Source organism: Tachysurus fulvidraco, chromosome 19 (assembly GCF_022655615.1).
Source record: "Tachysurus fulvidraco isolate hzauxx_2018 chromosome 19, HZAU_PFXX_2.0, whole genome shotgun sequence".
In the NCBI taxonomy this organism is placed as follows: Eukaryota; Metazoa; Chordata; class Actinopteri; order Siluriformes; family Bagridae; genus Tachysurus; species Tachysurus fulvidraco.
Genome location: NC_062536.1, coordinates 2,183,738 through 2,195,808, shown reverse-complemented (window position 1 = coordinate 2,195,808; position 12,071 = coordinate 2,183,738). Strand labels below are relative to the sequence as shown.

General features: G+C 45.5%; 2 protein-coding genes across 4 annotated transcripts in view; one reads left to right on the top strand and one right to left on the bottom strand.

The window, feature by feature from the left end:
- Positions 1 to 3,740, bottom strand: part of pus7l (pseudouridine synthase 7 like) — a 4,491-nt gene extending 751 nt beyond the window's left edge. The window contains exons 1-7 of the mRNA XM_027179183.2: positions 3,448 to 3,740; positions 1,511 to 2,328; positions 1,259 to 1,418; positions 975 to 1,167; positions 774 to 872; positions 450 to 531; positions 54 to 334 (exon numbers count right to left, since the gene is read on the bottom strand). Of these exons, the coding sequence (XP_027034984.2) occupies positions 54 to 334; positions 450 to 531; positions 774 to 872; positions 975 to 1,167; positions 1,259 to 1,418; positions 1,511 to 2,328; positions 3,448 to 3,521 (1,707 nt within the window). The 5' untranslated portion in view covers positions 3,522 to 3,740. The remainder of the gene's footprint in view (positions 1 to 53; positions 335 to 449; positions 532 to 773; positions 873 to 974; positions 1,168 to 1,258; positions 1,419 to 1,510; positions 2,329 to 3,447) is intronic.
- Positions 3,741 to 3,763: 23 nt separating this feature from the next.
- On the top strand, positions 3,764 to 10,452 carry ints13 (integrator complex subunit 13). 3 transcript variants are annotated; one of them, XM_027179181.2, is made up of 16 exons: positions 3,764 to 3,988; positions 4,118 to 4,192; positions 4,290 to 4,492; positions 4,695 to 4,775; positions 4,871 to 4,961; positions 5,113 to 5,241; positions 7,258 to 7,339; positions 8,226 to 8,315; positions 8,422 to 8,511; positions 8,603 to 8,781; positions 8,878 to 9,042; positions 9,146 to 9,300; positions 9,425 to 9,655; positions 9,865 to 10,004; positions 10,091 to 10,226; positions 10,319 to 10,452. In XM_027179181.2, exons 1-16 carry the CDS (start codon positions 3,764 to 3,766, stop codon positions 10,353 to 10,355), a joined length of 2,109 nt encoding a protein of 702 aa, XP_027034982.1. In that variant the 3' UTR covers positions 10,356 to 10,452. The 3 variants fall into 3 exon arrangements, with proteins under 3 accessions (XP_027034982.1, XP_027034981.1, XP_027034983.1); XM_027179180.2 differs by having other exon boundaries at positions 7,255 to 7,339; XM_027179182.2 differs by lacking the exon at positions 5,113 to 5,241.
- The last annotated feature ends 1,619 nt before the right edge of the window (positions 10,453 to 12,071 follow it).

The following is a 12,071-nucleotide window of genomic DNA, read 5'->3' as shown; positions in this document are numbered from 1 at the left end:
GGTCACAATGATCCGCTCTGCCAAATCTTTTCCCCAGGTTAAACTTCTCTCACCTGTGATGCATGGGTCTCTTCCTCTGCTGCTTCTGCCACAGCTAAGACCAGGTCTCCCTGTACAGGTCTCACCCCTAGTGTCCGCAGCCTGAAGCATGCTGCTTCATTCCACACACGACTGCAGTAGGCGTGGAGGTAAAAGACCCTCATCCCATGCGGCAGGCTGAGCCAGGCGTTACTGCTGCCTTCGGGGCCGCTGCCGTAGCGGTGCAGAGCTCGTAGCATCAGCCTCTCTCTGGCCTTGTGTGGGGGCATCAGAGCCAGGCTTTCTTTGGCGTTCCCTGAAGAAGTTACCCACAGTACGGGGGTAAATCACAAAGGGGTGTGGACTTATCTAATGTAAACAAACCATGTAGCGTGTACCTCAGTGTAAAACCAGTGCCAGCACGTTATTACCTGTCTGATGGAAATGTTGCTTGGCTTTATTTTCGAGGTCATCACCTTCCTCTGGACTCAGAAACAACCTGAGAGCTGTATTCTGAAGGAGACACAGACATTACCAGGATGTAGAGAAATTGTGTACATTATGTAGAGTAGTTTATTACATATTCTATACATCTGGGCTATGAGGCAGAAGCCCTTTCTAACCATAAATAAAAACCATCCAGAACTTCCCCAGTGATGTTGGTGGCAGCATTCTAAGAAGATGTGGTAGACTCTGAACCATAAAAGAGCCTCTCATTAACACGGGTGTGTTGATGCTAACTGAGTAGTGGTTACCGTGTCCTCTTTCAGGAGCGCAAGTCCCACTTGGTCTGCTTGAACCTTCTGGCAAGGCCCAAACCTCTGTGGTCCATAATAATTCACAAACCCTCGAGTCTGCAAGATGGTGTTTAAAATGATTTTATAATAGTTTCAAATATTGAAAATCAAACATTTTCTTACAGCATCATGGGATTATGATCTCAGTCTCCGGTTCACCTTTACGTTCTCCACTGCCTCTTTCACAAGACTTTCTAGATCTGCTGAACTACATTGGTGGGGCTTCAGGTCCCGGACAACAAGGTCAAAGCGGTTGCCTGCTAGCCTTCCGAGCCGAAGGGGTTCGGATACCAGGTAGACTTTAGACACTTGTATTCCTTTCCTCTCAAACATGTAGGCCTTCTCCAGCAGCCTGTCAGATAGCAGACACATCTGCAATCACCAGATTCACTTCAGATATGTAAATAATAGTAACTTATTGTATTGGGCAAGAGGGGCATTACCGTTCTGGAGAGATCTTCTTTACAACCATGGACTGATAGGTGATGGCTCGCTTGTCTTTGATGCCAGCGTAGGAGAAATCAGATGGAAGAACTCCAAGAACTGCTGCCATATAGCTGATGGCCTCTAAGGTCTCGAGGTTTTCTTTTCTTAGGGTGAAACCTTATTCATTACAAAGACAGACACGGTTAATACCTTAAAAAAACAGTGAGATCATGAGCAAAAGAACTGTGACTCGTTCCTGTTCTCTTTACCTGTGTAGATATCCTTCTCCTCCCGATCTGCTGCCGTCCTCTTCCTGGCCGGTCCCCCTCGCTCTCTTAGCCTCACTGTTATAGCAGTTCCTCCATGAGTCACGAAGCTCTTCGTCTCCATCAGCTTTCCAAACTTTCTGCTCACAAAATGGTGTACAGACGTCCGGTGCTCCTTGATGTCATCAGGCAAGAAGCTGAATGTGGAGCCAGGAACTTTGGCATCTTTATACCTGAAGAAATCCTCCGCTTCTTGCACGGATACTAGATGTGAGAGTTCTCTGAAGTCTGGGTCCTCTCTGACCAGGATCTCGTCACGGTTGGTGACCGTCATGAGAAAAGGGTAATTGTACTTTACTGCGCTGTGCACAATGGCTCGCTGTGGTTTGTCTGGAAAGGCTCCGAGGGACATTTCTAAGTTCTTCTGCACCTCATGACAACCCTGGACCTCGCTGGCGAACTGCTCCAAGCTCTTATTTACCGAGCAGCTCAGAATTACACTCAGGTCAAAAGAGTCCTGTCTGAAAGCTTCACCACCACTCAAGTCAACATCAGGAGGTGTTTCCTCTGTCAGGAGTTTGTCTCTGTGAGGACAATCTCTGACCTCAGCATCATGCTTGAACTTCACAGGTTCCTCGAGAGCTTCTGGGCTGTTCACAAGTTGCCCATGAACATCTATCTCAGTCACTACAAAGTCCTGGGTGGAGTTCTTGATGCTGCCATGAAAGCCTTCGTGACCAGACCTGCAGCACGGTGATGGTGTCCCTCCTCCATCCATTCTGGCATCTCCAGTAAGACACACGTGACAGATCACGTGACAACTATATAGGAGGAAATGAATGGAGAAATCAGTCCAGGGCAATAATCACAGCTTTTATGTTCATTAAAGTATCTTCATAACTCCAATTATATCTCATGGCTTCTGTTGTGTCACTATAGAAAGGGCTGATTTTATAGTACAATGTGAAAGGTGACCTTTCGCACGGTTTTCTCTTCCTCATTACGTGCTGCATTCGACTTCCCCTGGAAGTGAGAATTCTACACACTAGCGCCCCCTAGTGGTCAGAGCTATAACGTCGTGTGTGTGTGTGTGTGTGTGTGTGTGTGTGTGTGTGTGTGTGTGTGTAAAAAAAATAAATCACATATAAAATATACACCAATAAATCGCATATAAAATATAAAATAATCGCTATTAAACACAGAATTGCGGCTGTTTCTCACAGGAAAAAAACAACTGAAAGATTATTGTAAATAAAACCGAGTTACCTTTATTGTTTATCGTTAAAATAGAGTAAAAATGTCTCATTACATTAGAAAACAACATAAACTAGACGCTATGTAGTAAACTATGAGTACTGTACATGTAAACGCTACATGACCAAAAGTATGTGCACCCTTCACTGGAACTAAGAGACACAAGGCCGGAACTATTAGCAGTCTTCTTTGTGTTTGTACGGAATGTTTTGATTGTGCGTCCATTATATGACCATAATCTACTGTGTAGTGTTAACGTTTCCATGGCGATGAGCTTTATGTAGTGTTGATGTTGTTATTATAAGCGCAGACAGCAGCAGTAGGAGAGACTGTAGTGTTAGTGTGTGTGTGTGTGTGTGTGTGAGGTGTGTGTGTGAGGTGTGTGTGTGTGTGTGAGGTGTGTGTGTGTGTGTGAGGTGGTCTGTGGTGTTATGCTAGGCTAGTGCGCTCATGGCTAACCGGCCTGTACACTAGCCCGGGGCCTTGTGGCTACACAAGGGGACTTTTACATCACACACATCGGACGGTAGGTTTTCACAACACATTTACACCGAAACTGCAAACATTTTGGGTTTAAACACGAGACGAAACTCTAAAACTACTGCGTTTTGGTGTGAGAAGCTAGCTGTAGGCTAAGTGTGCGCGCGCGCGGCTAGCTCTCTGTCCAGGATTTCAGTCATACACACCTTCTGGTGCCGGGACCACCTGACAGTATCGGGTTAGGGGATGTAGGAGACCCACACAGAGAGGATGAGAACATCCACAAGTTATATTAGGGAGGATTTCAGTCATACACACCTTCTGGTGCCAGGACCACCTGACAGTATCGGGTTAGGGGATGTAGGAGACCCACACAGAGAGGATGAGAACATCCAGAAGCTGAGGATCACGTCTCAGAGCTTTGAGGCAACAACGCTGTGTTACGCTTTACTTCTCCTGTGCTCTTAACTGTCACTCAACACTGCTAATGTGTACAGGTCACCATCCTGGGATCCCTGCAGGATGAAGATGTTCTCAGTCGCTCACAAGACCGTGTTTGTGGTGGATCACTGCCCCTACATGGCCGAGTCCAGCAGGCAGCAGATCGAGTGTGACATGCTGACCAAAAGCCGATCACAGGGCATGATCCCTTTGGCTCCAGTCTCCAAATCTCTCTGGACATGTGCGGTGGAGTGCTCCATGGAGTACTGCCGTATTCTCTACGACATCTACCCCTCCAGAAAACTCGTAAGATAACCACAATAATTCAGTGTCAGGATGGTGTGAGCAGGTCTGATTTATAGCTCTCTCTCTCTGTGTTTGTGTTTGTGTGTGTGTGTGTGTGTGTGTGTGTGTGTGTGTGTGTGTGTTAAACAGATAAACTACATTGTTAGTGATTCAGAATGTCACATTTTGAATACTTGGAGAGAGGAAGACCAGAGCGTTCAAGAGGTAATGCCGAGGTCTTGGCTTGCGATACATAATGTCAGCCATTTTATTCAATGTTATGCGTATATTCCTCATACAGCTGTATGTTGTCTCTGTGTAGTTAATGTCTGCCCTGGCAGCTGTAGGGCCTCCCAATCCACACGAGGACCCAGAATGCTGCAGTATTTTACATGGCCTGGTGGCAGCAGTGGAGTCCCTCTGCAAGATCACGGCGTACCAGCACGAGGCTCGGACTGCTCTCGTAGACGTGGCGCATAGAGTGTCCAACAGGGGGCGCATCATCTGCCTCACTAATGCGAAAAGGTAAACAAACCAGAGGACCAATCAGGGGGTTGGACACTGTGTACAGTTATTAAGCAGTCATTGTGTTGAGCAAAGCTTCATGAGGAATCCTGTTGAAAGGTAACAGCTACAAGAGCTCAGCAATAACAGATCAGAGAGATTAGGTGTCTAACCATAAGATGGGGATTCCTGTGCATGTCTAAACAGACTGTGTTCTTCTCAGCGACACACACGTACGGATGCTGGAGGACTATGTGCTAGAAACCATTCAGGAACAGAACAAGCTAGCTGCTGGCTCAGACAGGTGTGTATCCCCTCGTTGGTAGCACCGTGTAATCATTTTACTATGCAAATGTAAAAGGTTCCCTGCCGTCACGCTGTACCGCGTCTTTTGTGCAGACTAATGCCAATTCAGCAGTGTGAGCTTGTTCTGGTCCATGTTTACCCTCAAGGAGATGACACCTTAGTTTCAGACCGGCAGAAGAAAGAGGTTAGTGGTTTTGTTCGTTATTTAGAGAGTCAGTGTAGTATCTGCTTCAGATCATCATGCCAGAACACTTTTCATAAGCTTCATTTGATTCAAGCTCCTGGTTAACGAATCGAAACGACTGTCCTCATTGTTGAACTGTAATGTTTATTAGATGACATCTGTGCTAAGCAGTGAGGTGCACAGTGTCCGTGCTGGGAGGCACCTAGCCTCCAAACTGAACATGCTGGTGCAGCAGCACTTTGACTTGGCATCAACCACAATCACTAACATCCCCATGAAGGTAAGATCCTCAACTCCTACACGAGCTACATTCACCCATCAGCAATGGTCTAGTCTACTCACTGGGTTTATAAACCCTGGTCTTCACCTCACCGAGTGCTGAGAACACTTGGCCTGCCTGGATTTTATGTTAATGTCTCCGATATGGACCGAGTCCCTGTGTGAGCTCAGTAAGGGACCGTGACGACTAAAAGGTTGTGCAGAAGCAGCAGGAAGAAGGGCCAAGCCCGACCCCTGAAAAACAACCCCACACCACCACCATATTGCTGGAGGGGTGTCCCAGCTGAGGCAAGGCAGATTGTTTACAAACTGGTTTAATAACCCCTATATTAGGTCTGACATCTTTAGATAACCACACACACACACACACACACACACACACACACTTTTCTCTTCAGTGAGCTCAGGTGCTTCCTGTTTGTAGGTCAGAAGCAAAACTCAGGCATGAAGTCCAAGGAACTCTTAGTTGTGATTAGACATGGATCTGGGCTTTGGGAGGAAATGAATAGCTAAGGCTTAGCGTGGTCACAGGAGCACTGACCTGCATCAGTGGTAAGAAGGTAGGACGTTTGGAAATGGGCTAGAAGGTCTTTTCTTCAGGGATTAAACCCAGAGCTTCAGATTTCCCTACAGAGATGTGAGAAGGACAACAATCTCAGAGATACTCCATTAATCAGAGTAAATGGAAGGAGCTTCTGACCTAAATGCCATATGGTGAGCACTTATTGGTAAGATCTTTAGCACGTCCAATGCTAAAGCATGATGGATGGAGAGACAGAGATCTGCTTCAGTCTCCACTCAAATTCAAACTGAGCTTGATGTTCTCCAGAAAGCTACAACCAGAAGAACCCTGGAGTGGCCTCAGGACACGTCTCACTGAGTGGCCCAACTGACCAGAAGATAGGAGGTTCTCAGAGTCCTCCTCCAGTCTGATTATTGTTAATGGGTTCTGACAGGAAGACTTGAGGACATCCAGGTGTGCAAACCTTGTAGAGAGTCCTGAAGAAAAGCCCTGAATAGCTACAGTATATATACACACACCTACATGTAGGACAGTAGGAGACAAATCTGTACTAAAGCCTCGTGTGTTTATTCTCCATGAAGGTTTTTGTTGTCCAATCTGAACCCATGACTGTTTTCATGTGTGTGTTTTTGTCCTGACTGACTGCTGTTGTTCATGGTGTATTTTGTGTTTGTTTTACTAGCCTACATTAAATGTCAGTGTTCAGGTCAGTACCTAATCTCAGAACCCCAGGGTGCATGCCTCCCTCAGTCATACAACTTTTACCTGAATCAGTCTCGTCTGGTCATTACCGAACAGGAAGAGTGGGAGGTTATACTCTAATACCGCCTAACATTCTTCCTTCTACCTTTATTCCATCCTGCACAGAAATATAGTCCCACAGGTCATGGATCACACGATGAAGCGATTCGCCACGTGTCCTCTACATAGTAAAGGGCATGGGGTCTGGTGGACCGAACGTAATTATCGGCTCCACAGCAATGGACAGATGGATTAAAAATAGATTCCCCGATTAAATTGGACACGTCCCCCAAACCTGTACCATATCTATTGATGACTGTTGGAGTATAATTTAATCTAACTGAGGTGAACATTAGGTGAAACTTGAGGTTCTCGGTGAAATCTGGAAAAGAAAATGTGGCCCAGGTTAGAGAAAGGAAACCAAAAAAATCAATTCTCTCATGGCATCAAAGCACATAGCAGTTAACGAGCATGCTGAAAACATGGCAGTGGTGAAGGAGTGCGAGTCTAGTCATGTGATTAGAGATGCTGGATGAAAGCGGAAGCTCGTTCTGAAACCTCACCTCAACTCTCACCTTCTAGGTGATCTTCTCCCCAGATGCCATGTAGTGCTCTTGTTCCTTGTGCTGTGTGGAGTTTTAGTCTGTCCTCTTTTTTTTCTTGTCTTCTCCTCTTTCACTTTCTATCGTTTTCTTTCTGTTTTTCTGGTGAAACTTGACTGTTTGTGTCCGTGTGTCTTCTCACTACATGAAGGAGGAACAGCACGCCAACACCTCGGCTAACTACGACGTAGAGCTTCTGCACCATCGAGATGCTCATATGGAGTTCAAGAATGGTACGTGGCCTTGTTTCAGGTGTCCCTGGTAGTGTACAGTGACCCTACATAGTCCATGACATTCACCCTACATAGGCCATGACATTCACCCTATATAGTCCATGACATTCACCCTTCATAGTCCATGACATTCACCCTTCATAGTCCATGACATTCACCCTTCATAGTCCATGACATTCACCCTACATAGTCCATGACATTCACCCTTCATAGTCCATGACATTCACCCTTCATAGTCCATGACATTCACCCTACATAGTCCATGACATTCACCCTACATAGTCCATGACATTCACCCTACATAGTCCATGACATTCACCCTACATTGTCCATGACATTCACCCTTCATAGTCCATGACATTCACCCTTCATAGTCCATGACATTCACCCTTCATAGTCCATGACATTCACCCTACATAGTCCATGACATTCACCCTACATTGTCCATGACATTCACCCTTCATAGTCCATGACATTCACCCTATATAGTCCATGACATTCACCCTTCATAGTCCATGACATTCACCCTACATAGTCCATGACATTCACCCTACATAGTCCATGACATTCACCCTACATTGTCCATGACATTCACCCTTCATAGTCCATGACATTCACCCTACATAGTCCATGACATTCACCCTTCATAGTCCATGACATTCACCCTTCATAGTCCATGACATTCACCCTACATAGTGCATGACATTCACCCTACATTGTCCATGACATTCACCCTACATTGTCCATGACATTCACCCTACATAGTCCATGACATTCACCCTACATAGGCCATGACATTCACCCTACATAGTCCATGACATTCACCCTACATAGGCCATGACATTCACCCTACATAGGCCATGACATTCGGCATGTTTATCTACAGGGGACCTGCACACGGGAGGCAGCAGTAAGGACAGCACTATTAAAGAAACTGTGACACTGAAATGGTGCACTCCTCGCACCAACAGCGTAGGTGAGTGTGTATGCGGAGCTTTATGACCTGTACTGAGACACTACGGCGTGTGTACACACACACACATCTGTATACATTACCCTGCTGTGTCTGTACTGGGTTCCAGAGCTACATTACTGCACAGGAGCGTATCGCATCTCTCCTGTGGAAGTCAACAGTAGACCCTCCTCCTGTCTCACTAACTTCCTGTTAAACGGTAGGTTCCAGTCCCTCGCTCTCAGCAAGCAGGACAACTTTGAGCAGGACACAGAAAATCATCCGTAACGGTTCCTTTCGTGTCCTTTCAGGCCGCTCGGTTCTGTTAGAGCAACCCCGTAAAGCCGGCTCCAAGGTCATCAGTCACATGCTGAGCTGCCACGGAGGGGAGATTTTCCTGCACATGCTGAACAGCACCCGCTCCACGCTGGAGGATCCTCCGTCCATCAGCGAGGGCTGCGGAGGACGTGTTACAGACTACCGCATCACCGTACGTCTGTCCTTACGACCTCATCACAGTAATGTGTCTCAGACTACAGTCAGCTGGTTGTTTGTGTCTGATGCGTGGGCTTTGTACTTTCTCTAGGACTTTGGGGAGTTTATGAGGGAGAATCGCCTCACTACGTTCCCCCACGTGCTGGTGGACGCTGCAGGCAGAGCACCGATTGAACGAGCAAAGGCCCAGCTGGAGCGCCACACGCGTTACTGGCCCATGATTATTTCCCAAACCACTATATTCAACATGCAGGCGGTGAGTCGTGTGCTGTCGCTCCTTCACTACGAGTTTGTTTCAGTTAGACCAAAAACATAATGGATCTGAACTGAAAGGTCTGATTTCTGTCCCACTGCCTCAGGTGGTTCCCTTAGCAAACCTGATAGTGAAGGACACGCTGACCGAGGACGACGTCCTTACGTGTCAGAAGACCGTGTACAACTTGGTGGATATGGAGAGGAAGAATGACCCTTTACCCATCTCCACTGTGGGCTCCAGGGGCAAAGGGCCCAAACGGTGACGACCACACAACAGCTCTTATTCACTCATTATTTGCAGCTTGCAGTCTGACAGATTGCAGATCCCACATGTTGACAGTGAGTATAGCATCGTGTCACTTCTGGCTTTGTGTACGCTGTAGAGACGAGCAGTACCGCATCATGTGGAACGAGTTGGAGACGCTGGTTAAGGCACATGTGGAGACCAGTGAGAGACACCAGCAGGTCCTCGAGTGCATCAGCGCCTGCCGGAGCAAACCTCCGGAGGAGGAAGAGAGGAAAAAACGGGGACGGAAGAGGGAGGACAAGGAGGATAAAACGGAGAAGAATGGGAAAGACTCGGAGGAAAAAGTTTGGACTCCAGACACGGAAAGGTTTGAAAAATGTATTATTTCTGTCTGTCATAACGGTGAGAGGTCACATCAGCTACTGAAATACGTTCCTTCACTTAGGACTTTACCTCAGTCCATTTTCACATACAGAGATCTACTGTAAATGTTTGTGCTCAGATTTGTGGGGCTGTAAAATCATATTAACACCTCCGTCATCTTCTGTGTTTTGCACGTTTGCATTGTTTCTTCAGACTGAAAGGAGCGATGGAGCGAGAGAAAGAGAATGAAAGTGAGGCTGGGGTTATTAAGGACTCTCCAGATTCTCCAGAACCATTCAATAAAAAGCCCAGACTCACTTTAGAGGACCTGCAGCCCCCAGAGAAATCCAAAGGTAACATCAGCCTGTTCTCCACAGAAGGTGGAGGCGCTACGTCCATGTGGCTGACTCTTAATTAGTAACGTGTTCCTTTGTTCCAGGCCCTGTCTCCTTACTCAGCCTTTGGACCAGTAGAATCACTCAGGCCAACTCCCGAAAGCACCCGGAGTTTTCTGGAAGGCTGAACTCCATCAGTAACAAGGCAGAACTGTACCAGCACCTGAAAGATGAGAATGGGTTAGTCCTCTTCCTCGTCCTCGTCCTCTTCCTCTTCCTCGTCCTGTTTCTGTTTGGGATTGATTTAGCTTCTTTTTTGTTTTTGTTTTTAGGAAAGATGTCCATGAGAACGGTAAAGCTACCAGATGATGGATGGCACATGTCCAGAAGGACGTGTTTTTTTTGTTGTTTTTTATAAAACCTTATTTGTATAAAATCTAAACCACAATAAAACCCAAATATTAGATGATTGTTTACTTTGTGTATGAATCTTATTCTCATTTGATCTATACTTCTGCTATAAGAAGGGTGGTTTCTCTCTTCTGCCATCTTGTCCTGCGCTCGTTTCCTAGCCAACAGGGAGAGTTCATCTCTTATAGTCTCTGTGTCCCTGCTGCCTCTGACCTGATCTGTTCCTCAGGACCACAATCGTTGTCTCCCAGGGACATTAGGACCTGCCCCACTACCTGCCCCACTATTTGGCAAAACAGCAGAATAATTCTAAATGCTTTTGGTACAAACGCACACAATAACCACGAGTTTTCTTTTCAATGCTCAAGTCCACTAGGACTAGTAAGTGACCTACACCTGCTGAAGACATTGTCCAATCAAGAGGTTTGGTACCATGTCCAGTCCTGTATGTGGCTGTCAGATTCCCACACTTTATTCTCATACATTCTCAGGGTTCCCATGACATTGGGGCTGTCCATCACAGGTAAGATAAGATAAGGGCTCTTCTGTGGTCATCGTCCCTAATCACTCAGTACATTCAATCTATTTCATATCTTTTTGGGGTATTTAGTAGGGCTGGGACGATTTACTAATCTGGCGATTCAATACTATCCCGATACTTTTGTGCCGATTCAAAAGTAATATGTATTCAATACATATTGCGATTCTGTAGCTATTGCGATTCATTGTTTAAATTGTGATTTTTGTTTGCTTAATAAAGATTAGACAATGGCAAATACTTAATCATACCCTTAAAGAGACTGTATATGAGTTATATTAACAAAAACAATGCATCACATCTTTCTGAATTTTTATTTCAGGAGCATAAACATACATAGTGCATAAAGAACCTTGAACCATAAAACTTTCAAGTACCAAAATCTTGAATATAATATTTAAATGTGCAACAAAATAACTAAAAACAATACTCTCTCAAATAAAATAAGTGCTGTTAAACTGTTCCAATAAATAACAATAAATAAAAAAGCTCCAGAACAATTTATTTAAAATTGAAATAGATTTATATAAAGATTTATTTATTTACGGGCTGTCAGGGTTACATAGGACTCTGTAGCTCGCGATGCGACTCGTTGAGCTTTGCTTAAACGTTTCTTTACTTCTGACGCAACCTCGTCATAGATTTTAGGCACGACTGTCTGCGAAAAGCTTCCTCGATGGAATAACGTACCTCCGCTCCAAAGTATGGGTCATATTTCGAAAACCTGCATTTTCCACAACGCTATAAGGTCGAATGTCTTTGCAGATAAAAAGAGCAATCGACTCTGTGATGCGTTTTGCCTTCTCCGAAGTGCATGGTAATTTACTCAATGTCACATCCAGAGTTTGTTGAGACGCTGCAGGTTGTTTGGCGTTCAGCCTGAAATTCGCTATCAAATGAGCTATAAAAAATATGCTATCACTGTATGGCAGAGTTTGCATCCCGTTTTAGTCATGTCCAGCGCAGCTCCTGTCAGGGTGTAAAATCCAAAGTGTTTCCACACGTGATTTAAAACGTGAAGGTGCAGAAACAATTCTCAAAGAGGTTTGCTCCCCTGCCTCTGCCATGGTTTAGCTTTCTCGCGCCAGCTTAAAACGGATACGACGTCGTCTAATACAAACAACAAAATACGTTTC

Coding starts and splice junctions, on each gene's coding strand:
- ints13 (XM_027179180.2), top strand. CDS start 3,764: ATGAAGATGTTCTCAGTCGCTCACAAGACCGTGTTTGTGGTGGATCAC. Junction 3,989..4,117: donor TCTACCCCTCCAGAAAACTC/GTAAGATAACCA, acceptor TGTGTTAAACAG/ATAAACTACATTGTTAGTGA. Junction 4,493..4,694: donor TGCCTCACTAATGCGAAAAG/GTAAACAAACCA, acceptor TGTTCTTCTCAG/CGACACACACGTACGGATGC.